The sequence below is a fragment of the Hemitrygon akajei genome, chromosome 4 (assembly GCF_048418815.1).
Source record: "Hemitrygon akajei chromosome 4, sHemAka1.3, whole genome shotgun sequence".
In the NCBI taxonomy this organism is placed as follows: domain Eukaryota; kingdom Metazoa; phylum Chordata; class Chondrichthyes; order Myliobatiformes; family Dasyatidae; genus Hemitrygon; species Hemitrygon akajei.
The window spans coordinates 101887883-101910435 of record NC_133127.1 but is presented as its reverse complement, the minus strand read 5'-3'; the positions used below and the strand labels follow the sequence as shown (position 1 = coordinate 101910435).

General features: G+C 44.6%; 1 protein-coding gene and 1 long non-coding RNA gene across 5 annotated transcripts in view; one reads left to right on the top strand and one right to left on the bottom strand.

Annotated features, from left to right (window-relative positions):
• Positions 1-22553, top strand: part of slc2a9l2 (solute carrier family 2 member 9, like 2) — a 374573-nt gene that overhangs the window by 34148 nt on the left and 317872 nt on the right. For 3 of the 4 annotated variants that reach the window (XM_073043122.1, XM_073043121.1, XM_073043123.1), the window contains exon 3: positions 19631-19729. In XM_073043122.1, the coding sequence (XP_072899223.1) occupies positions 19631-19729 (99 nt within the window). Of the gene's footprint in view, positions 1-14886; positions 15036-19630; positions 19730-22553 lie in introns of those variants that run through there. The other variant, XM_073043120.1, reaches the window with a different exon arrangement.
• LOC140726567 (uncharacterized) lies at positions 1367-15106 on the bottom strand. Its single transcript, XR_012098668.1, has 4 exons — positions 14868-15106; positions 4055-4146; positions 3828-3958; positions 1367-2893 (listed from the first exon to the last, which is right to left on the bottom strand). It is a non-coding gene; the product is annotated as an uncharacterized lncRNA (long non-coding RNA).

The window sequence follows — 22553 nt, the reverse complement described above, 5'->3', positions numbered from 1 at the left end:
AAATCAGGACAATCAAACTCCCAGACTGTGAATACACTTAGCAACAGAGAATAATAATGCCTACTACCAGGAAAAAAAAGGGAGCTGAAAGCAAGGGACTGAAAAGAGAAAAAAAAACCCTAGTCAAGAGGAAGGTTATGAAAGTACTCAATAAAAGGTCCCCAGACCTTATGGAACTTTAGATCTGAATTAAGAACTGAATAATGAATTTTTTTGAGGTCCAAGCAGGCCATAATGTCGTTAAGCCATTGAGCATGAGTGGGCGGGGCAACATCTCTCCATCTAAGGAGGATCAAGTGTCTAGCCAGGAGAGAGGCAAAGGATAATATTCGGCATTTGGTCGGACCCAGACGTAAATCTGTCTCGCCCCAAAAACCGAACAAAGCAATTAAGGGGTTTGGTTCTAGGTGCTGATTCAGAATACACGATAACGTAGTGAAGACATCTTTCCAAAATTTCTCCAAGCTAGTACAGAACCAGTACATATGGATGAGAGAGGCCACGCCCCTCTTGCATTTATCACAGAGCGGACTAATGTTAGGGTAGAATCAAGATAGTTTAGATTTAGACATATGGGCTCTATGAACAATTTTAAACTGTAAAAGACAATGGCGAGCACAAAGAGAGGTTGAGTTAACCGATTTGAGAATTGAGTCCCAGCTCTCATCAGATAAGGAGGTATTTAAATCCTGCTCCCAGGCCATTTTAATTTTATCCACAGGGGCCCGTTGTAAGGCTGCTAATTTATCTTGAATAATTGATATTAAACCTTTACCTAGTGGATTAATGGAAAGAAATAGGTCCATAGCATTTTTCGCAGGCATTTCAGGAAAGTTAGGAATTAAAGGAGCAATAAAGTGTCTGATTTGGAGATATCTAAAAAAATGAGCATTGGGCAGATTGAACTTAACAGAGAGCTGCTGAAAAGAAGCGAAGCGATTATCAATGAAAAGATCTTCAAAATGTCTAATGCCCTTCCTATACCAAACATGGAATGCTGAATCATATGTAGTAGGTAAAAAAAGGTGATTATGTGCGACAGGGCTGGAAACAGAAAACCCATGGAAACCGTAGCATTTCCTAAACTGGGCCCATATATGCAAAGTGTGTCTAACAAGAGGATTAGCTATTGATCTGGACAGACTACTAGGGAGTGCAGAGCCAAGAAGTGCAGAGATAGATAATTCTTTAGTGGAGCTCAACTCCATTGCCACCCAATTAGGGCACTCGGGTTGGCCGTGGAAGAAAGACCAAAAGGTAGCACAACGTATATTAGCTGCCCAATAATATAAACAAAAGTTAGGTAAAGCCATGCCACCCTCTTTTTTAGATTTTTGGTAATGGATTTTATTAATTCTAGAGTGCTTATTCTTCCACAGATATGACAAAATAATAGAGTCTAAGGAATCAAAAAAAGATTTAGGAATAAAAATTGGGATAGATTGAAATAAGTATAAAAATTTGGGGAGGACATACATTTTAACAACATTAATACGACCTACCAAAGACATAGATAGAGGTGACCATTGTAGAAAGTTTTAAAATGAACCAGAAACGACTACCTACCTTTTGAAGTGCAGCACATTCCTCTTTGGACGATAAGAGGGACATTCGAGTTTAAGAACAAGAAGGCAGAAAAATGGTGAAATTAACAAACACCAATTACAGCCACATGTTCATAAAGTGTGATAATATTAATAAAAGTGAATCAGAAATGGCTGGTTACATCGCAGACACATTTGATTGCATAACAGGTACCTGGATGATGTGTACTGAATGAGTGGAGCAGTTTTCTGAAGCAAATTAAATAGCTGATTGAAAAATGAGTGCCAGTGTTGCAGAGTGCAATGGGTGGAAAAGCATTACAGTTTGCTTAGAAGTTTAACTGCTCCAACCAAACCAGCTGAAATGAACTTTGCTGATATCATGAACATAACACAGGAACATTTAAAACCAAAACCATTGCTAATTGCAGAACACTTTAGGTTTCAGATTCAGAATCAAGAGAAGGGGAAGTCCATTTCACCTTGTGTGGCTGAATTGAAGAAATTGTCTGAGCATTGTCAGTTCAGTGATGGGCTTAATGATGCACCAAGAGATCATTCAGTTTGTGGAGTCTAACAAGAAAGCATTCAAAAAATGGCTCCTAATTGATGCACAACTCACTTTTAAAAGAGCAGTTGAAATCGCTGTATCAATGGAAACAGCAACTAGAGACGCAATTGACCTGCCATCAGGAATGACATTGAGTGTGAACAAAATTGCAAGATCTAAACAGAAACCTGCCTGGCTGAACAAATTGTATTGCTATTGTTGCAGGGGCTCATGTACATCAGATCAATGCAGGTTTAAAAGTGAAATTTGCAGAAAACGCAACAAAGTAAGTCACATACAAAAAGCATGTTAGGCAGACTAAATTAGATGGACTGCACAGGGAAAAGAAAAAGATTTAAAAAAAACAAGTTTCAGTTTCAAGATGAGCACTAATCTGCATGCAGTTGATGGAAAAACTTGATAATGGTGAGAGTGAGACAGGACTGGGTAACCTTGAGATTTACATGGTAAAAAGCAACAAACAATATGGCTTACACCAGAAGTGAACGGCAAATTAATTAAAATGGAATTGAAAAATGTCTTGGCTGTTTCAGTCATTCCACAAAATGAGTTTGAACGCCATTTCAAAGATACTAAACTGAAGCCTGCAGATATCCAACTAAGAACTTGTACTGGAGAAAAGGTGACTCCTGTGGAAATAACATTCATAACAGTGAAATACAACAACCAACACGTCACAGGAGGGCCAGCATTGTGGGGCCAAGTTTGGCTGAGACAACTACAACTTGATTGGAGATCATCCATGATTTGTATGCCACATCTTCTACAAGAGAGTCGACTGAAAATGAATTAAGAAGGGTACTGGATGATGTCACAGCAGTGTTCAGGGATGGCATTAGAAAACTAAAACATATAAGGGGTATAATAGTGTTAAATGAAAATGCCACACCCAAGTTTTACAAAGCCTGTCTGGTTCCTTATCTCTCATTATAAAGTAGCCAATGAGTTAGATTGCATAGAGTCTGAAGGAAGTCTTTCCAAGTTTGAATGGAAACCATGGGCAAAGCCAATATTCCCAGTAGCCAAGAAGGCTGGGTCTATCAGGAACCATCAACTCAGCACTGAAAGTAGATCAATACCCCCTGCCCAGGATGGAGGGTATCTTTGCAAACCTTTCTGGAGGGAATGTCCAATTCAACAAAGTGGATGCAGCTGAGGCCTACCTACCTACAGATGGAGATGGAAAAAGAGTCAGTGTTTCTCAGCATAATCACTCAAAGGGCTTTATTGCTACAATAGACTTATTTTTGGAGTAGCATCTGCACCTGCACTCTGGCAGAATGCCATGGACAAGGTGCTGCAAGGCTGCCCAGGCACTCAGTGTTAGCTGATGCTGTAATTGTTACCAGTGAGGACGACAAAGAACATCTCAATTATCTCAAGACAGTGTTAAAAAGATTAGAATATTATGGGCTCAGAGCACGATGTGACAAGTGTGAATTCTTTAAACTAAGCATCACTTACTGTGGTCACACCATTGACACACAAGTATGCTGGGAAAATTCAAGCAGTGGTGGATGTCACAAGGCCAAAGGATATATCACAGTTGTAGTCATTTTTAGCATTTGTCAAATACTATAACAGGTTCCTGGCGACTATGTTCCACCCCTGAATTTATTACTACAGATCGGGAAGAAATGGGAATAGACAAAGCAGTGTGAGGTGGCTTTCCAAAAGGTAAAGGAAATGGTGACATCAGACATTGTACTCACACATTATGATCCACATCATCCAGTGAAGTTTGCCTGTGATGCCTTGCCTCATGGTGTAGGTGCAGTCGTGTCACATGTTACGAGAGATGGAAGTGACCACCCCAGAGCCTTTGCATCACGTTTCCTTACTGCTGCAGAGAAAATTCACACAAAGATTGACAGTGAGGGATGAGTCTGGTTTGGGGTGTAAAACATTTCAACCAGTACTTGTATGGGAGAGAGTTTACCCTCATTATTGATCATCAACCACTACTGTTCATTTTCAGAAGGATGTTCCACGAGCAGCAGCAGCACAAATGCAGAGATGGGCTCTGGAGATCTTTAAGAGAACACAGAACAGTACAGCATAAGATCAGGCCATTCAGCACACAATATTGTGCCGAACCAGCAAAAACAAATCAAAAACACCCAACCGGTAATCCCTCCTACCAATACCATATCCATATCCCTCCATTTCCCTTGTTTCCATGTGCTGATCCAAACTTCTCTTAAAGGTGTCCAGCGTATTTGCCTCCACCACTCACTGAGTGTTTTAAAAAAACCTGCCCCTCACATTCCCTTTGAAACTACCCCCCTCACATTCAAAGCCTGCCCTTTGGTATTGGACATTTCAACCCTGAGAAACAGATACTCTCTATCCATTCGATCTACGTCTTTCAAAAACTTGTAATCCTCTATCAGATCTCCCCTCAGCCTCTGGCATACCAGAGAAAACAATCCAAGTTTGTCCAGCCTCTCATGATTGCACATGCCCTCTAAACCAGACAGCATCCTGCTAAACCTCTCCTGCACCCTCTCCAAAGCCTCAACATCCTTCCTATAGTGAGGCGACAAAACTGTACACAATACTCCAGATGTGGCCTAACCAGAGCTTTATAAAGTTCCCCCTCATGTTACCCCTAAACTTTTGACCCCTATCTCTCAACTCATGTCCTCTTGTTTGAATCTCCTCTACTCTCAATGGAAAAAGCCTATCCACATCAACTCTATCTATCCCCCTCATAATTTTAAATACCTCTATCAAGTCCCCCCTCAACCTTCTATGGTCCAAAGAATAAAGACCTAACTTGTTCAAGCTTTCTCTGTAACTTAGGTGCTGAAACTCAGGTAACATTCTAGTAAATCTAGTTAAGAATATGTTTTACTGTATTTCAACTGTTGAGTATTTTATTTTAGCATCTTTTCTGCAAAAAGCGGTGTGTTATGTTCTTTTTTAAAATAATTTTCTGAACAAGATTTACAGAGTGCAACTCATAGATACATCTCAACATAACTTGTGTACATTCATATATTGTGATAAAATTGATCAAAATGTTATAGCATAAAGGTAACATTAAGGTATACCACTCTGTAATCAAAAATTTAAAGATAGGTCATAGATCATTAAAAAAAATTTATATAAAAAAAGTCAACCTCCTACCAACTACCAAAGAAAAAGCTGATGGATGATAATGGATAAATTAGAAAAGAAAACATATTCGCTTAAGAAGAGAAGATAAAAATATACATAAAAGTCTGTGCACTGTTAAACTTTATAAACTGGAAAAGTAATTTAGGAAAGGTCCCCAAATATCATAAAAAGATTGTTTCGAATTTAAGACTGAGCAGCGGATCTTTTCTAAATTTAAATAAGACATAATACCACATAGCCATTGAAGATGCGTAGGAGGGGTAGACTCCTTCCATTTAAGCAAGATTGCTCTCCTTGCTAAAAGAGAGGTAAAAACTAAAACCTGTAGGTTAGAAGTATTTAAAGTTATATCTTCATCTGCAATAATACCAAACAAGGCAGTAAGGGGATTTGGGTCAAATTGGACCCTAAAAAGTTGTGAGAAGGTATGGAATATTTCCCACCAAAACTTTTCAATTTTAGGGCAAAATTAGGGCAACATTTTAGGGCAAAACCAAAACATATGAATTAAAGAGGCATCAGCAGAGTTGCATTTATTACAAAGTGGAGAAACATTCGGATAAAAACTGGACAACTTCTGTTTAGAAATGTAAGCTCTATGAACCACTTTAAATTGTAGGAGAGAATGACGAGCACAGAAAGATGCTCTTTTACAGTTAATTCTGTAAAAAATTCCTCTATTGTCTCTCTTCTTGGATCATATTCTTCTTTTTCAGCAAATAAAATAAAGATAACATAATTGTTAAGCAAACTTTAAGGATTTGGTCTCAATTTAGGAAATTTTTTGGTTTAGCGAATTTTTCATTATCATCTCCCATTCTCCTTAATTATTTTTTTATCCCTTCCATGACTGATAAAGTCTTTAAGGATTGGGATGAACGAGGTATTAAGTGTTTTTGGGACCTGTTTATCTCAGGATCTCTTGCTTCATTTGACCAATTGTCAACTAAATTTGCACTCCCAAAAACACATTTTTACAGATAACTTCAAATTAGAGATTTCTTACGTTTCCAATTAACTACTTTTCCTATAGGTCCTGATAAAAATTTACTGGACGATCTTTTAAATTTAAAACCCTTTGTTAATGGTTCTATTACCGGTATCTATAACTTGTTGATTGAATCTAGACAAGACTTTTTAGATAAAATAAAAAAAGCTTGGGAGGATGACCTAAATTGTCAGATTTCTGATGATAGATGGAATAAAATTCTTAAACGGGTTAATAAATCATCTTTCTGTATTATGTTAGTTAAGCTTCATAGACTAGTGCTATGGCTTCTGCTGAGATAGGGAGCTTTTGCTCAGCTGAGGAATGTGTCAGTCAATCAAGTTTGTCTTGGTAACATTCTGTCCAGTGGGACATTCAAGAGAGATAGGTAGGATTAGATTTCTGAGGGACAGTGGTCTGGTTCTGGGATCTCTGTTGGTAAGGGGTGTGGAATGAAGCACAAGGGATGATGCAGAATCCCACCCAGAGGAGATACCCCATTGTAAGGAGTACTTTATGCAGACGAATGGTTTTAAGGAGGAAGTGCTAATACTTTTGAGTTAGCCAGTTTATTTGTAACATTCTTCGAGGGAAGTTTGAACTGTGGCTGGTGATGTGGGTCCAGCGGTGTGAGTAAATTGATACACCCAACTACTCCTGAAATGGGCTCCAATGCTTATCTGCACATTTAGACTAGTTTAACAGTACTGGGCCCTGTGTTGATTATTGAAGGTGGCCTTCTCACCATGACCCACACGATGCTCAGTCAGTCAGCTGTTAGACTGTTAGCTAATAAGCCTGGTTTATTAGGAGCCATGGTGGTTACACCACTTTCAAGGAGCTATGAACTTGCACCCCAAGATCTCTCTGCTCAGCAACACTGTTCAGGATCTTGTCCTTAACAGTGTACTGTCTCCTTGCATTTTCCCTACCAAGGTGCAACACCTCACAATTATCTGGGTTAAGCGCCATCTGCCACTTCTCAGCCTCTATCTACAATTTTTCTATATCATGCTGTATTCTTTGCCAATCTTCTACACTATCTGCAACTCCACCAGTCTTGCTATCATCCGCAAATTTACTAACCCACCCATCTACATTTTCATCCAGGTCATCTACATACATCACAAACTGCAGATGTCCCAGTACCTGTGGAACACCACTAATCCCAGACCTCCAGCTTGAAAAAGTCCCTTCAGGGGCACAAATTGCTTGGTTGTAGTAGAGGCAGCTACAAAGTGCACAAGTCTTCTATGTGCAAGCCAGAGGGGCACAATTACAAGATGGAATTCAAGAGGACAATGAATCATAGATTGCCCTGTTTCTCCTTAGAAGAGGAAACACCTGAAAAATTTACAAAAGAGGACATTCATCTTGATGTATTCTCCCTAATGCAAATTGAAAGTATCCCTATTACGACAGAGATGATTGAAAGGCAAAGCAAAAAAAAGTCTCTACACTTCCTCAGGACTACGTGGCTACATAAAATGGCTGAATAGTGCAGCAGAAATTCTAATTACCCCAGTTTTAGAAGTGCCAGAATGAACTTGTCCTTGACAGGGGTTGTCTTATGTAGTGTTTGAGAACTGTTGTACCATCCAAGCTAAGAGCTACAGGTTGGTCATCTAGGTGTGGTCACAATGAAAGCATTGGTTCAAAGATTTGTCTGGTGGCCGGTGATAGACCAGTAGATTGAGTAGCTTGCTATGCCCTGTTGGGGATGCCAACATATCCAGAAAATGCCAGGCCACACCTCTTCATCCCTGGTGATGGTCTGCATTGCATTGGCAGAGGATTCATTTGGATTTTGCCTATCTAGTCATGGGCACAAGTTGCTTGGTTGTAGTGGATGCAGCTAGAAAGTGGCCAGAAATTTTCCCAAAAGCCTCCACTACAACCTCCGTTGCTCACTGTTAATGTGTTGAGAAGCCCCTTCTCAGGGACTGGTGTTCCAGACACTTTATCAGTGACAATAGACCACAGTTTGTGGTGAACAGTTTCACTCATTCCTGAAAATGAATGGGATAAGACATATTACATCTGCACTGTACCACCCAGCTCCAAATGTCTTGGTGGAAAGTTTGTCCGGAGTCTGAAGAACGCACTGTGAGCAATGTCAGCAGAACACACTACACCAACACTGAATCAGGAACTTGCCAATTTCCTCCTTGCATATCGCAATGCCCTACACTCCACAACCTACAACTGACCAGCCATGCTGTTCCGGGCTCATCCCTTGCACTCACACCTGGATTTCTTCAAATCCAATCTCAGAAGGAGTTTACAGGATCAACAGCTGAGTCAAATTGAGGATTTCTCAAACAAGGAGGTGTGCTATTTCACTCCTGAACAAGCAGTCCTAGCGAGGGGCTGCATAGATGATAAAAAGCGGATACTTGGAAAGATTAAGGGTAGAACTGGACCACTCTCCTACACAGTGGAGATTGCATCTGCTGTCATCTGGAGATGATCAGTTGAGGAGAGCAGAGCCATTTGTTACAGAAGAAAACAATTGTCCTGAGCTGTCGGAACTATTTCCTGCAGTTTCAATGTCAACTCCTACTACCACCACAGAGGATTTTCACAGCCACAAGTCTCATCTGCCAGGCAGACTGCCCCCACCTTGTCAGGAAAGACATTATCCCACTCGAGTAAAAAGTCCTGCTCAGCAGTTAAATCTTTCAGTATGAATGGATCAAGATAAAATTTACTATGCTGTGGATATCTATGTAGTAGTTGTACTATAGAGTCATAGAGAAATACAGCAAAGAAACAGGCCTTTTGGCCCATCTAGTCCTTGCCAGAACCATATAAACTGCCTAGTCCCATAGCCCTCCATATTCCTACCATCCATGTACCTATCCAAATTTGTTTTAAATGTTGAAATCGAGCTTGCATTCACTAACCTGAGTGAAGAACTTTCCCCTCATGTTCCCCTTAAACTTTTCACCTTTCACCCTTAACCTATGACCTTTAATTGTATTTCCACCCAACCTCAGTCAGAAAAGCCTGTTCACATTTACTCTATCTATCTATCTATCTATCTTACCGCATCCTATGTGAGTGCCTCAATGAAAAAGAGGGGGTGGGGAACTACATAGACAGGTAACCCCAGCTCCTGTTTTTTTTCTCTCAATTAGTTCCTGGAGTTACAAACAATTACACCAGTGACGGATGCAAAATGCTTCTTGAAGTGATTAGAATTACAGCATCTAAGGGAGATTTGGACAAATACATGGATAGGAAAGGTTTAGTGAAATATGTGGGCAAATGGGACCAGTTCAGGATTGCCTCTTGTTAGCATAGACGATTTGGGCCAAATGGTCTGTTTCCCTGTATGATTCAGAAATCAATAATACCTGCTTGCTTATTCCATCAAGAAGGAACTCTTAAAAAGTGCAGTTTGAGTAATGATTTGGGAGGGAAATGAGCAGCTGGTGTGCCAGTACCCAAACAATGTGAATACTGCGATGGCTAGGTAGGTTTGCAGTCCTTGCACCTTGATGCACCATCAATAACTCTCTGAGACGTGAGGCGAGATATCGGCTTTTATTGACTGGAAGAAAGAACAAGCAGCAATTGACCACCATGCTACATCCTGGAGACAGAGAGGCTGGGCTCAGGCCCCAATCGCCTTTATACCGGGGTCTGTGGGAGGAGCCACAGGAGCAGTCAGCAGGGGGCGTGTCCAGACAGGTATATGTAGTTCACCACATTCACCCCTCCACTTTGTTTTAAAAGAGAGTCCCCATGGGGCGAAGTTTCTGACAAGTATATTTACAGGTTAAGTCTATCAGGTGGTCGAATCTGTCACTGCGATCTACGTAGCACCGGCTGTGATTGCACAGGTGCCGGTGGTGATTGCACCGGAGACGGTGGTTGTGCTGGTTCCGGCCTAACTGGAGGTGTCAGCACACTAGGCGTCAGTGATCCCTCACGCGTGTGCGAGGCGCCTGGTATATACGCGTACGAGACACCCGGTATAGGAGTGTCGTGAGGAGTCTGTGTAGGGCTTGGTGTGCGCGGTGTCACCTCGGGTACGGGGTTCATAGTTACCATGGAGTGTTCGGGGTAGTGGTCTGCTGCTCCTGTGGGCGCCAGGTCGCAGACGGAGACCGTGTCCTCTCACCCATCAGGTAAGACCACGTAGGCATACTGGGGGTTCTCATGTAGAAGGTGAACCCTCTCAACCAGCGGGGAGTATTTATTGCTCCTCACATGTTTCCGGAGCTGCACCTGCCCTGGGGATGTCAGCCAAGCTGGTAGGGTGGTCCCAGTGGCAGACTTCTGGGAAAAGAGAATAGGCGCTCGTGAGGGGTGGCATTGGTGGAGGTACATAACAGGGAACGGATAGAGTGGAGTGCCTCTGGGAGGACCTCCTGCCTTCGAGAGACCGGCAACCCTTTCGACTTAAGGGCTAAAAGTGTGGCCTTCCACACTGTGGCATTCTCCCTCTCCACCTGTCCATCTCCCTGGGGATTATAGTTCGTGGTCCTACTAGTAGCAATGCCCCTAGCCAGCAGGTACTGGCGCAGCTCGTCACTCATAAAGGAGGACCCTCTATCACTGTGGATATAGCAGGGATATCCGAACAGAGTGAAGAGCTGGCGCAGGGCTTTTATGATGGACGTGGCAGTGGTGTCGGGGCAGGGGATGGCAAAGGGGAACCGCGAGTACTCGTCGATAATGTTGAGACATTGCGGTCGGTGGAGGGAAGGGGGCCCTTAAAGTCAACACTCTGTTGCTCAAAGGGGCGGGTGGCCTTGATAAGTTGCGCCTTTTCAGGACGGTAGAAGTGCGGTTTGCACTCAGCGCAGACTTGGCAGTCCCTGGTCATCGTCCTGATTTCCTCAAGGGAGTAAGGCAGGTTCCGGGCTTTCACGAAATGGTAAAATCGGGTGACCCCCGGGTGGCAAAGATGTGCATGGAGGGCGTATAGCTGGTCGAGCTGTGCGCTGGCACACGCTCCCCGGGATAGGGCATCAGGGGGCTCATTGAGCCTTCCGGGCCGGTACAGGATGTCATAGAAGAGTTCTATTCTCCACCTCAAAATTTTATCATTTTTGATTTTGCCCCGCTGTTGGTTGCTGAACATGAACGCAACTGAGCGCTGGTCGGTCAGCAAGGTGAACCTTTTGCCGGCGAGATAGTGCCTCCAGTGCCTAATAGCTTCCACTATGGCCTGGGCTTCTTTCTCCACCGCAGAGTGCCGAATTTCAGGGCCTTGAAGGGTACGAGAAAAGAATGCTACTGGCCTGCCTGCCTGATTGAGGGTAGCAGCCAGCTCGAAATCAGAGGCGTCACTCTCTACTTGGAAGGGAATGGTCTCATCCACCACATGCATCATTGCTTTGGCAATGTCCCCTTTAATGCGGCTGAAGGCTGCGCGGGCCTCGGCAGAGAGGGGAAATGTGGTAGACTTGACCAGGGGGCGGGCCTTGTCTGCGTAATGGAGGACCCATTGGGCGTAATAGGAAAAGAAGCCCAGGCACCGTCTGAGGGCTCTGAGGGTGGTGGGAAGAGGGAGATCTAACAGGGGGCGCATACGGTCGGGATCAGGGCCAATGACCCCGTTCTCCACGACATACCCAAGGATAGCGAGTCAGGTGGTTCCAAACATACACTTGTCCCTGTTATAAGTAAGGTTCAGGGCTTTGGCCACTTGGAAAAATCGTTGGAGGTTGGCGTTGTGATCTGACCAGTCGTGACCACAGATGGTGATGTTATCCAGATAGGGAAATGTGGCCTTCAGTTGGCACTGGTCCACCATCCGGTCCATTTCCCTCTGGAAGACAGAGACTCCATTTGTGACACCGAAGGGGATGCGCAAGAAGTGATAGAGCCTGCCGCCCGCCTCGAAGGCGGTGTAGGGGCGGTCCTCTAGGCGGATGGGGAGCTGGTGATAAGCGGATTTCAGATCTATTGTCGAGTACACCTTGTACTGAGCTATCTGGTTGACCATATCTGCGATGCGGGGTAGGGGGTACACGTCAAGCTGCGTGAACCTATTGATGGTCTGGCTATAGTCCACAACCATCCTATTTTTTTGCCCGGTCCAAACAACAACCACCTGGGCCCTCCAAGTACTTGTGCTTGACTCAATGATCCCCTTCCTGAGCAGCTGCTGCACCTCTGACTGAATGAAGGCCCTGTCCCCCACGCTGTACCTCCTGCTTTTAGTTGCCACAGGTTTACAGTCGGGGGTCAGGTTGGCGAACAGTGGTGGGGGAGGGATCTTTAGGGTGGAGAGGCTGCAAGTGGTGTCAGTAGCGCAGCTGTCGGCATGGTGCTGGGTGGGATGTGTGGTTCAGTGTGTGTGTGTGGTCAGTAGCGGGGTATATGACAAAGTCCCACAAAACTGAGGATTTCTGACAGTGATTGGTGGGAGGGGCCCGTCATACTCCATTGTCACACTTTCCAGGTGGCTCTGGAAGTCCAGCCCCAATAGCACAGGTGCGCACAGTTGAGGCATGACCAGTAGCGCAAAGTCCCGATATTCTGTGCCCTGCACCACCAATGTCGCTACACAACCCACCCGGATGTCTGTGGAATGTGACCCAGAAGCCATGGTGACCCTCTGGCTTACCGGCCGTGTCACGAGTCCACAGCGTTGCACTGTGTCCGGGTCAATAAAACTCTCAGTGCTGCCCGTGTCAAACAGGCAGCTAGTCCTGTGCCCCTCCACCAGGATGTCCATCATTGACCTTGCAAGCTGGTGTGGGGCGCTTTGGTCGAGGGTTACGGAGACCAGAGTTGAACTGCCGTCTTGGTGCCCGGTAAGCACCGGTGGGTCGGGGGTGGGGCGAGTTGGCGCCAACAAAGATGGCTGCCCCCATCCGGGCAGACAAGATGGCGGCCCCCATGCCTCGCACAAGGTGGGCAGGCAAGATGGCGGCCCCCATGCCTCACACGAGGCGGGCAGGCGAGATGGCGGTGACCAAGATGGCGGCCCCCATGCCTCACACGCGGCGCTGCTCAACCCTGCTCATGGTTCAGACTTACAGACCTTGGCGAAATGGCCCTTCTTCCCGCAGCTGGAGCAGGTCACTTCTCAGGCTGGGCATCGTTTTCGGGGGTGCTTTACGAGTCCGCAGAAGTAACACTGCGCGGACTTGTGACTGGCAGCAGCTGTGGTCGGGTTCGGGGAGTTCGTGGACTCGCGACTGGCAGTGGCGGCGGTGGATTCGCTCGCGGGTGGCGGGGTCTGCAGTGTCCATGGGACCGGTGGGGGATCGCGCAGCTGGACAGCGTCAGCGTTGTGCAGAGCAGCCTCCAGCGTGTCGGCTGTCTCGATCGCCGAGCGTAAGGTAAGATCGGCGTTTTCCAGCAGCCGCTGGCGCACGTACACTGACCTGATCCCCGTAACAAAGGCGTCTCGTACTAGCAGCTCTGCATGTTGTTCCGCCGTCAGTCCCTTGCAGTCGCAGGCCCGCACGAGTGTCTGTAGGGCCCGGAGAATCACGGCACTCAACTCATCAGGTCGCTGTCGCCGCATCGCTAAGCGATGTCTTGCGTAGACGGTGTTCACCGGCCGCAGGGACTGTCTTTTGAGGGCATCCAGTGCCCCTTTGTAGGTTCGCTAGGTCCCTGATAAGTGAGTAAACTTTCCGGGTGACCCTCAAGAGGAGAATTCTGTGCATAATAGCAGGCTCAGTCGCACGAACTTCCTCCAAGTATGATTGGAAGCATGCAAGCCAGAGTTCAAAGGCAAGAGCTGCTTCTGAGTGTTGAGGGTAATGTGGTGAACTACACACCTCCAACCAGTTCAACTCAGGATATTGCCTCCAACCCATCGACAATATACAGCCAAGTCCGTCTCACTGATAGCAAGCTGCTTAGAAAAAATAGAAGTGTGTGCCCAACATTATGTATTACGGCTCATTCCCTAGTCTAAAATCAGCAGGCTGAACTCTTGTGAAAGATTGAGTAAACATAATTTTGTCAACAATAGCCACTCTTGAACAATTACCTGATCTACAGGTTGAAATACTATTTAAGTGTCAGAAAATAACCAAAGACTGTTGAGTAGCATTCTACTCAAATCTCCCAAGTGGAGAAAGATAATCATGTTTTCAATCATACATTCATGCGAACTACATCGGTGTCCCAGGATTCCACTCCATTCGTTACATCTAGCCACAGAGCAAAACAATCTATTAGCAAACAACAACACACTAAAAATGCTGGTAGAACACAGCAGGCCAGGCTGTCGACAGTGCTTCTCCCTATAGATGCTGCCTGGCCTGCTGTGTTCTACCAGCATTTTGTGTGTGTTGTTGTTTGAATTTCCAGCATCTGCAGATTTCCTCGTATTAGCAAACGATTTTTTAAAGGATTCATTTTAAAATAAACTTTTGAATGAACTCAGCTCCGGCAGCACTCGTACAGACAAATTGACTCTCAACGACTGCCGTTTCGTCTCCAAAGACGATGCCCGACATGCTGAGTTCCTCTAGTACCTTTATTTTCCCGTTCAGATCCCAGCATCTGCAGTTCTCTTTTGTCTCTATTAAAACTCAATTATACATCAAACCTTCTGCTATTTTTAGAAATCGCACAGTGGTAGAATGACTCTTTATGTTACCATTCCTTCATGATAACTTCACGATTACTTATCAAATGGAGACGGGGCGGGGCTTACTGGCTGTAGCTTTAACATCGGCGCTGTCAGGGTGCGAGATTGCGGGTCACGTCAGCACGGCCGGCGGGACATGGGATGGAGCGGAGACGGTGCGGTCTGTCCGACACCCTCGATAAGGCTTTCCTAAGCAGCGCTTGTTGTAGTCCTTCTCACAGAACCGTAGGAAGGGTAAGCAGCATCTATGGCGTGGAGTTTCCTCTGAATTCAGTACTAGCACTGCACGTTTCCTTCACTAATTTTAAACTTGACTTCTGAAACTCGTACCTGTTCACAGCAAGTTGGGTTACTACAATCTTTCTGCATGACTTCAAAGTACAACTAAAAGGGCTTTGAGAAGCCGCCACTTTCGGTCACTATTAAGTAGGTTTTGGGGGAGGGGAAGCAGGGAGGGGATAGGCAGGAAAGGTGAAGAAGGAATGTAAGGGGAAAGCACTATGGGTAGTAGAAGGAGGCGGAACAATGAGGGAGGTGATAGGCAGCTGGAGGAGGAGGCAGAGGGAAACTGGGATGGGGGAACCTTCCCCCTTCCCAGTTTCTCTCTGCCTCCTTTCCCCATCCCAGTTTCCCTACCTCATGATTCTGCCTCCTCCTACTACTACACAGTGCTTTCCCCTTACATTCCTCCTTCACCTTTCCTGCCTATCCCACCCCCACCCCTTGATCTTTCCCCTTACTGCTTTTTCACCAGGCCTTCTCTTTCCCACCCTCCCCCCCACCTTCTTTATAGGGCCTCTGCCCCCTCCCTCTTCAGTCCTGACGAAGGGTCTTGGCCCGAAACGTTGACTGTTCGTTTCCACGGATACTGACCGACCTGCTAAGTTCCTCCAGCGTGTTGTACGTGTTGCTTTGACCACAGCATCTGCACAATATTTTGTGTTGAGGTGTTAGGGCCTTTGTGTGGGTACAGTGTGAGTACCGAGCGAGGGAGGGGGATCGAGGTATGAGGTCAGTTTTAATGCTGGTTACAGTGTGAGTACTGATGGAGGGAGGGGATCAATGGGGAGTGATGAGCAGATGAGAGAGGGAAAATATACCTAACAGTGGGGTCCTGTTGCAGGTGGCTGAAGTTGTGAAGAATGAGGTGTTGGATTTGTAGGCTGATGAGGTGTTTGGTGAGCACAGGTGAACCATATCCCTGTTCTATTTGGGGCAGGTGAGGTGATGGCAGCAATGCTGGAAATTTAGGACATATTGGCAAGGGTTCCATTGATAGCAATGTGGGGAAATCCCATTTTCTAAAAAAAACTTGGGGGTCTTGCAGTGGAAAGTCTCAATATGCTAACAAATGGGTTCTCCCAAACCCTACCCCCCCCCCCCCCCCCCACACACACCGCTATGGGTTTTGATGTGAAACTCTGACTGTCAGTTTCCCTCAGAGGATGTTGCCTGAGTTGTTGAGGTCCTCCAACGCTTTTTGTCTTGTAAATAGCCCATGATCTCTATGCTGTGTTTGGTGTCTTGATTGTTAAGTCCTCATTGCCTTAGCTGGTCTCGTGTTGTGCTGCTACACTGGTGAATTTCATTATCCATGTCTGCTTTTGCTGAAGGATGATTGTTGAGTTATGGGAGTGGTCATGTTTTCTAGCATCTCACCCTGGTGTGGAGACAACACATTTTCTGATTACCTCCACCATTGCAGACAGTTGAGATGCATTATAACAGTGGGGAAGAGTAGGTTGACCATGCAGACGTTGTTTGACAGCCATCTGCTTAAGGTCAGGACATATGCCATCGTGCATCAGGTGTAAAATGATGTCAGGCAGCCAAAGGTGAAGATTTCCTCTGAAAATCTCCCTGCATGTTATGAACAGTGAAGGTTATAACCTTTGTGCTTCACTGCAATGTGGGGCTCTTTGGCCACTGGTGTGGGGGGGGGGGGGAATCCTTTGCAATGATTTTCTCTGGGGAAGGAGTAGGTAGTTACCACACCAGGATTTATCTCCTATGATGGTCAGGGTTACAGTGCCTCTAAAGTCCTCTGGCATGACCTCCTCTGAGGAATAAGAGTTGAAGGGGTAGATGTGTGAACTTCTGCAGTATAGAGGCCGTGTGGTGGTGGGGCTGTTCACATGGCCTCCTGTAGAATGAAGCCTAGATGCTTATGTTGAGGATTCTTTTGAAGAATTCCTTCTGGTGAGGTCTAACTGCTCACCTATTGCTGATAGTCTGTCCTTTGTTCTTGGCTCTGAGCACAGTGACTGTTGGGTTGGGGGTGTTGTGTGGTCCATAGATGGCTGCAAGTCAGGCGTTTCAGCTGGTTGCTGGATCTTTTGCTCTTGTCCACATGCCATCTGTTTATTTGGTCAGATGCCTGATGAGAGGTTTATTTTCCCTTTCCTAACATTACAGTTTCCAATCCAAAAAGAGCACCACACACTTGAAATTAAATTGTGGAGGGACTGAATTGGCTGAGACTGTTTTCCCTGGAGTGAAGGAGGCTGAGTGGTGACCTTGTATTTGGGAGCTTAACACCCAACGGTACACATTATACTAAAGGGTTGGGTGGCTCTATTGGTAAAAATTCAAATCTAAGTCCAGAGAAAAATGTGACATAGGATCGAAAGGTGTAGAATCCTTTGCGTTAGAGTTTAAAAACTACAAGGGTAAAAAGACCCTGATGGGAGTTTGTATTCAGGCCCCAGATCAGTAGCCAGGATGTGGGGTACCAATTCCATCAGGAAATGGAAAAGGCATGTCAAAAGAGTAACCCTCCCACCACCACTTTGTTCTAGCTTCCTTCCCCCTTCCTTTCTAGTCCTGACCATGAGTCTTGGCCTGAAATGTCAACTGTTCATTCATTTGCTTCAGCTGCTGAGTTTCTCCAGTGTTTTGAATGTGTTCATCTGGATTTCTAGCATCTGCAGCATCTTTTGTGTTCACGTACTCGCAGTCCAAGTCCCTGAGCGACATGCAAATTGATGGCACAGCTCCCAATAATCCAGCCTGTCCTACTGTCGGTCAAACACTGGAGGGAGAGGCCAGCTCCCAACCGAGCACAAACTCAGCACTACACTGTTTCCAGCATCGTCTCACCTGGACTGCAGCAGCAGGCAAGCCCTAGGCCTGAGGCCTTGTTCTCGCTACAGCCAAGGCTACACTGCTGCCTCGTTGCCTGTCTCAACCACCAAACAGGCCTGCGGCATGTCACATTATCCATGTCAAACAGGGTCTTGCGATCACAAAAGAAACGTTCAAGACAGTCACTCGTGGTTATCCTGCACGATGCTTTTGTGCACCAACTCCAATATCTTCAAGTTGCAGACAGCAGCATGGTCTGCACCCAGGCCAGCTCCTCCGAACACAGACCAGCCCATCTGCCAGCTTCTCCTTCTCTCGGCCGGCGACTCTGAACAACAAACAGATCACTGATGTGGTAGAACTGTTGTAATTATTGTTCTTGGAGTACAGTAGGATGTTATGATCATAAAAAATACATTTCATAAAGAAAAGTGCACCTTTGGTCGGCCACTGCATTCGAATGTGCTGTCATCTTACCAGACAGGTGCAGAATGAGGTCAAAATGGAACAATTTGTTCATTTCCTTTATAAGATTTAAGACCGAGAAAATAAGAGGAGGGAAAATAGAATAGATGTATCATATAGTTAAGTGCATGTAACCCTCTCACTGGGGCTCGTAACAAACTCAACTCATTAGCTAACTGAGACAGCATCACGTGCATAACAGTGAGAAGGCCACCTTCAATAATCAACACACATCTAGGATCGGTATGATCCAGGTTCAGTCAAACAGGAAAGTTGGAATGTTCTTTTGAGGGAATGAAAATTGTGGTGAATGCTGTGTGAATACTGCCCCATGCAAAGTTATCATTCACCAGGAAATAATAGATTGTGCACTGGAATAAAATTATAGTAGAAATATATTTACCTACATTCCAACTTAAACAGTTAACAGAAAAGGGGCCCATTACAGTTAAACCAGTCTAACTATGCACATAAACGTTGGAGCTTGTTTCTGAAGTAGTTGGGTGTATCACTTTATTCCTGGTACTGAACCCCCATCACCAGCTGCAGGTTGAACTTCCCTTGAAGAACATCACAAACAAACTGGCTAACTCGGAAGTATTGGCACTTCCGCCTTGAAACCATTCGGCTGCACAAAGCAGTCCTTGCAATAGCATCTACCCTTCGGGTGGGACCCCAAGCATCTTCCCTTCTCTGCACCTCCTCCTAAAAGATCCCAAACCAGTCAACTCTCCTTCAGAAATCTGATCCCACCCAGCTCTCTTAAATCTTCCACTGCATCCAACTGGGCAAAGTGTTACAACATGTTACCAAAACAAACCCGATTGGCTGACACAACATTCCTAAGTTGGGCAAATGGCTCTTTTTCTTAGCTGAAGCCAAAATACTAGTCTATGAGGACACACTGCGTTTGCAGAAAAACTAAAAATAAAAATACCTCACAGTATAGCAGTAGAAATGCAATAAAACATGTTCTTAACCAGGGCAGTACATGCAGAAAAAGCAATGGGGAACAGAAGTTCTTGTATCTTGAACCATCAAGCCAATAGCACTGTTGAGAGTGCCTTCATCAGAAGGGTTTTAGCAGTTTAAGATGGCAGGGTAATAAGTGACCAGTAATAATTATCATACCCTGCAAATGAATCTTCAGCAAAATGTAATTGAATACCAAATGAAAGATTAATCAAGAAAAGTTGTTTCAAATTAAAGAAATCTCAAGTCGCTGATTTTTTTTTAAAAAAATGTTTAAAATGTTTAAACAAGATCTCTTGCCTTTGTAGGGTTTGACATGCCACCTTCTGACTGCGTCGCTAATTGGAGCTTTTGGTTCATCGTTTCTGTATGGTTATAATTTATCAGTAGTAAATGCACCAGCAGTGGTAAGTGAATTTAAAAAAAAACAAAAGCATGTTATAGATCCACATAATGTATTCCCCCATTTCCCTTCACAAAATGAGTATTGATAGCTTTCGGTCCTCTGGAAGCCATCAAAATCTATATGAATATTCTGGACTTGTGTCCAACATTTTAGTATCTCCTTTATAATCCATCTTTTAGTCACCACTTTCTACAACATGTCCTCCTTTGGTTCAATATATTTTTTAGTTTTTTTATAATTATCTGTAAAATTTAAAACTATTATGACTTGTTGTGAATCGAGCCCTTTGCAGTCGGATTACATTTTTTGAACCTGTACATTAATATACATTGAATTTGTATTTTAGAAATATGAAAATGTTTTATTATTGTAAAAATTTCAAAGATACCAAGTGATAACGGTGCAGCATATTTCTGGCACAAAACTTGTCATTTGGTGTTATGGGTGAGTTTATATCAAAGTTCAAAGTAGCGTTCATAGAAAAATAACTTCAAAACTATGAATAAAGATTTCATGTAAAGATTAAATCTGAAAACAGCAAAGCTTGTTGAGAGTGAGTTTCACTTTAGAGTAGCGAGATTTGTGCAAGAGTGGGAACCACTAAAAAAGACAAATTTCGTTGAGAACAAGTTTCACTTAAGCCAATAAAAAAGAGGCAAGGTTTAAGTGGCCTGGTCGTTGTGGGAGTGGGCAGAGTCAAAGTGGTGAATTGAGGCTCAATAGGTTTCAGTGAGACATGGAGGAGGCCATTTAGAATTGGCCATTTTATAAGTGGGCCAGTGGAAGAGTCTGATATTAGGCTTTGGCAAGTAGCCTGCAGGTGTATAACAGTTAAGAATAGGTAAGCGTGCTTTAATAATGTATTAGTTTTGTAGAACTAAAGGTATCAAATTACAATAAATTAAATAAAACAGGGATGCAGGATCAGGTGATGTGCTGTAGCTACATGATGTGGGAGCTGGTGGACCCCATTGTGGTTCCTGGTGACCACATCTGCGCAAGTGTTGGCTGCTCGAGGAGCTCTGGCTCAAAGATGATGACCTGGAATCTGGGCTTCAAACACTGCGGCACATCAGGGAGGGGGAGAGTTACTGTGTTTAAGGAGGCAGTCTTGCCCGTTAAATGAACTACGACAAATTCAGTCAGAGCCAGGGACAAGAGGGTGTGACTGCAAGTGAGGCAGTAGGGGAATCCAAGAAATAGAGAAGCCTCAGCCCTTGAGCTTGGTCACAGGTCTGAGATCGTTGTTTCCTGTAAGGGTGAGAGTGGCGGGTGTAGGAAGGATTAGCAACCAAACAGTGGTTCAGGGAGCCATTCAAAAGGGGGTAGAGAGAGACACACAATTGGGGATATAGACACAATTCTCTTGCGAGGATCAAGATTCCTGAAGACTGTTGTCTGCCTAGTACATGGGTTTGGGGCACATCATGTGATGAGCAGAGGTATTTGAAGTGGGAAGAGATTGGTGCGGGGAAGTGGTTGTGAATTTGTAGGACATTGGCATCAGTATTGAGGAAGAAAGGAGCAGCTGCAATGAGACAGCTCTGCCTGAACCACGCTGGGACCAGGGGCTTAGTAAATTGCATTACCAGGGTTGTGGGCTGGGCTTTAAACTAAATATTGGGGGGTGAGGGAGGGGAGTGGGTTTAACAGCTTGGAAAAGTTAGGATAAAGTACAAGGGAAAGAGTGCACAGTTACTGAAGTGCCTAGAATAGAAAGGAAACAAAACTTTAGAAAGGGTATAGAATTTAATTTCCAACCATATGGAGACAAAATTGAAAAGGTTGATATAGGACTGAAGGTGTTATATTTGAGTGCATTTGAAATAAGGTAGCAGATTAAGAAATTAATTGGCAGGTATGACATTGTGGGCATCACTGAGTCATAGCTCTAGGAAAATCACAGCTAGAAGCTTAACATCCAATGATGCATTGTTGTATTGAAAGTCTAGGCAGAGGGGGTGGGTGGCTCTGTTGCCTAAAAATTTGAAATAAAATCCTCGAAGTAACATAGGATCAGAAGATGTAGAATCCTTGTGGGTAGAGTTTTTAAAGAAAACTGCAAGGGTTAAAATACTCTGATGGGAGTTATATACAGACTTCCAAGCAATAGCCAGGATGTGGGCTACAAATTACAATGGGGGAGAGACAAAACATGTAAAAAAAAAGAGGTCAATGTTACAATGTTCATGGGAGATTTCAGTTGCAGGTAGATTGTGAGAATCGGGTTGGTGCTCGATCCCAAGAGAAGTGATTCTACAAATCCTATAGAATATCTACAAGATAGCTCTAGCAGTTTGTGGTTGAACCCACTGGGGAAAAGCAATTCTGGATTTGTAAACACAAAGTACACTGCAGATGCTGGGGTCAAATCAACACGTACAAACAAGCTGGATGAACTCAGCAGGTCGGGCAGCATCCGTTGAAATGAGCAGTCAGTATTTCGGGCCGAGACCCTTCGTCAGGATTTGGTGTTGCATATGAACCAGATTGGATTAGGGATTTTAAGATAAGGGAACCTTTAGGATTCTAACATGATAGAATTCACCCTGTAGTTTGAGAGGGAGAAGATAAAATCTGATACATTTGACATTTCAGTGGAGTAAAGGGAACTACAGAGGCGTGAGAGATGAGCTGAGCAAAGCTGATTGGTGGGGAGACCAGCAAGGATGATGGTAGAGCAGCAATGGCTGAAGGTAATGGGAATAACGGGAAGGTGCAGGATCAGTTAATCCTAAAGAAGAATAAGCCTTCGAAAGGGAGGATGAGGCAACTGTGGCTGACAAGGTTTTAACTACAGTAAGCACAATGATGACTTGCTGACA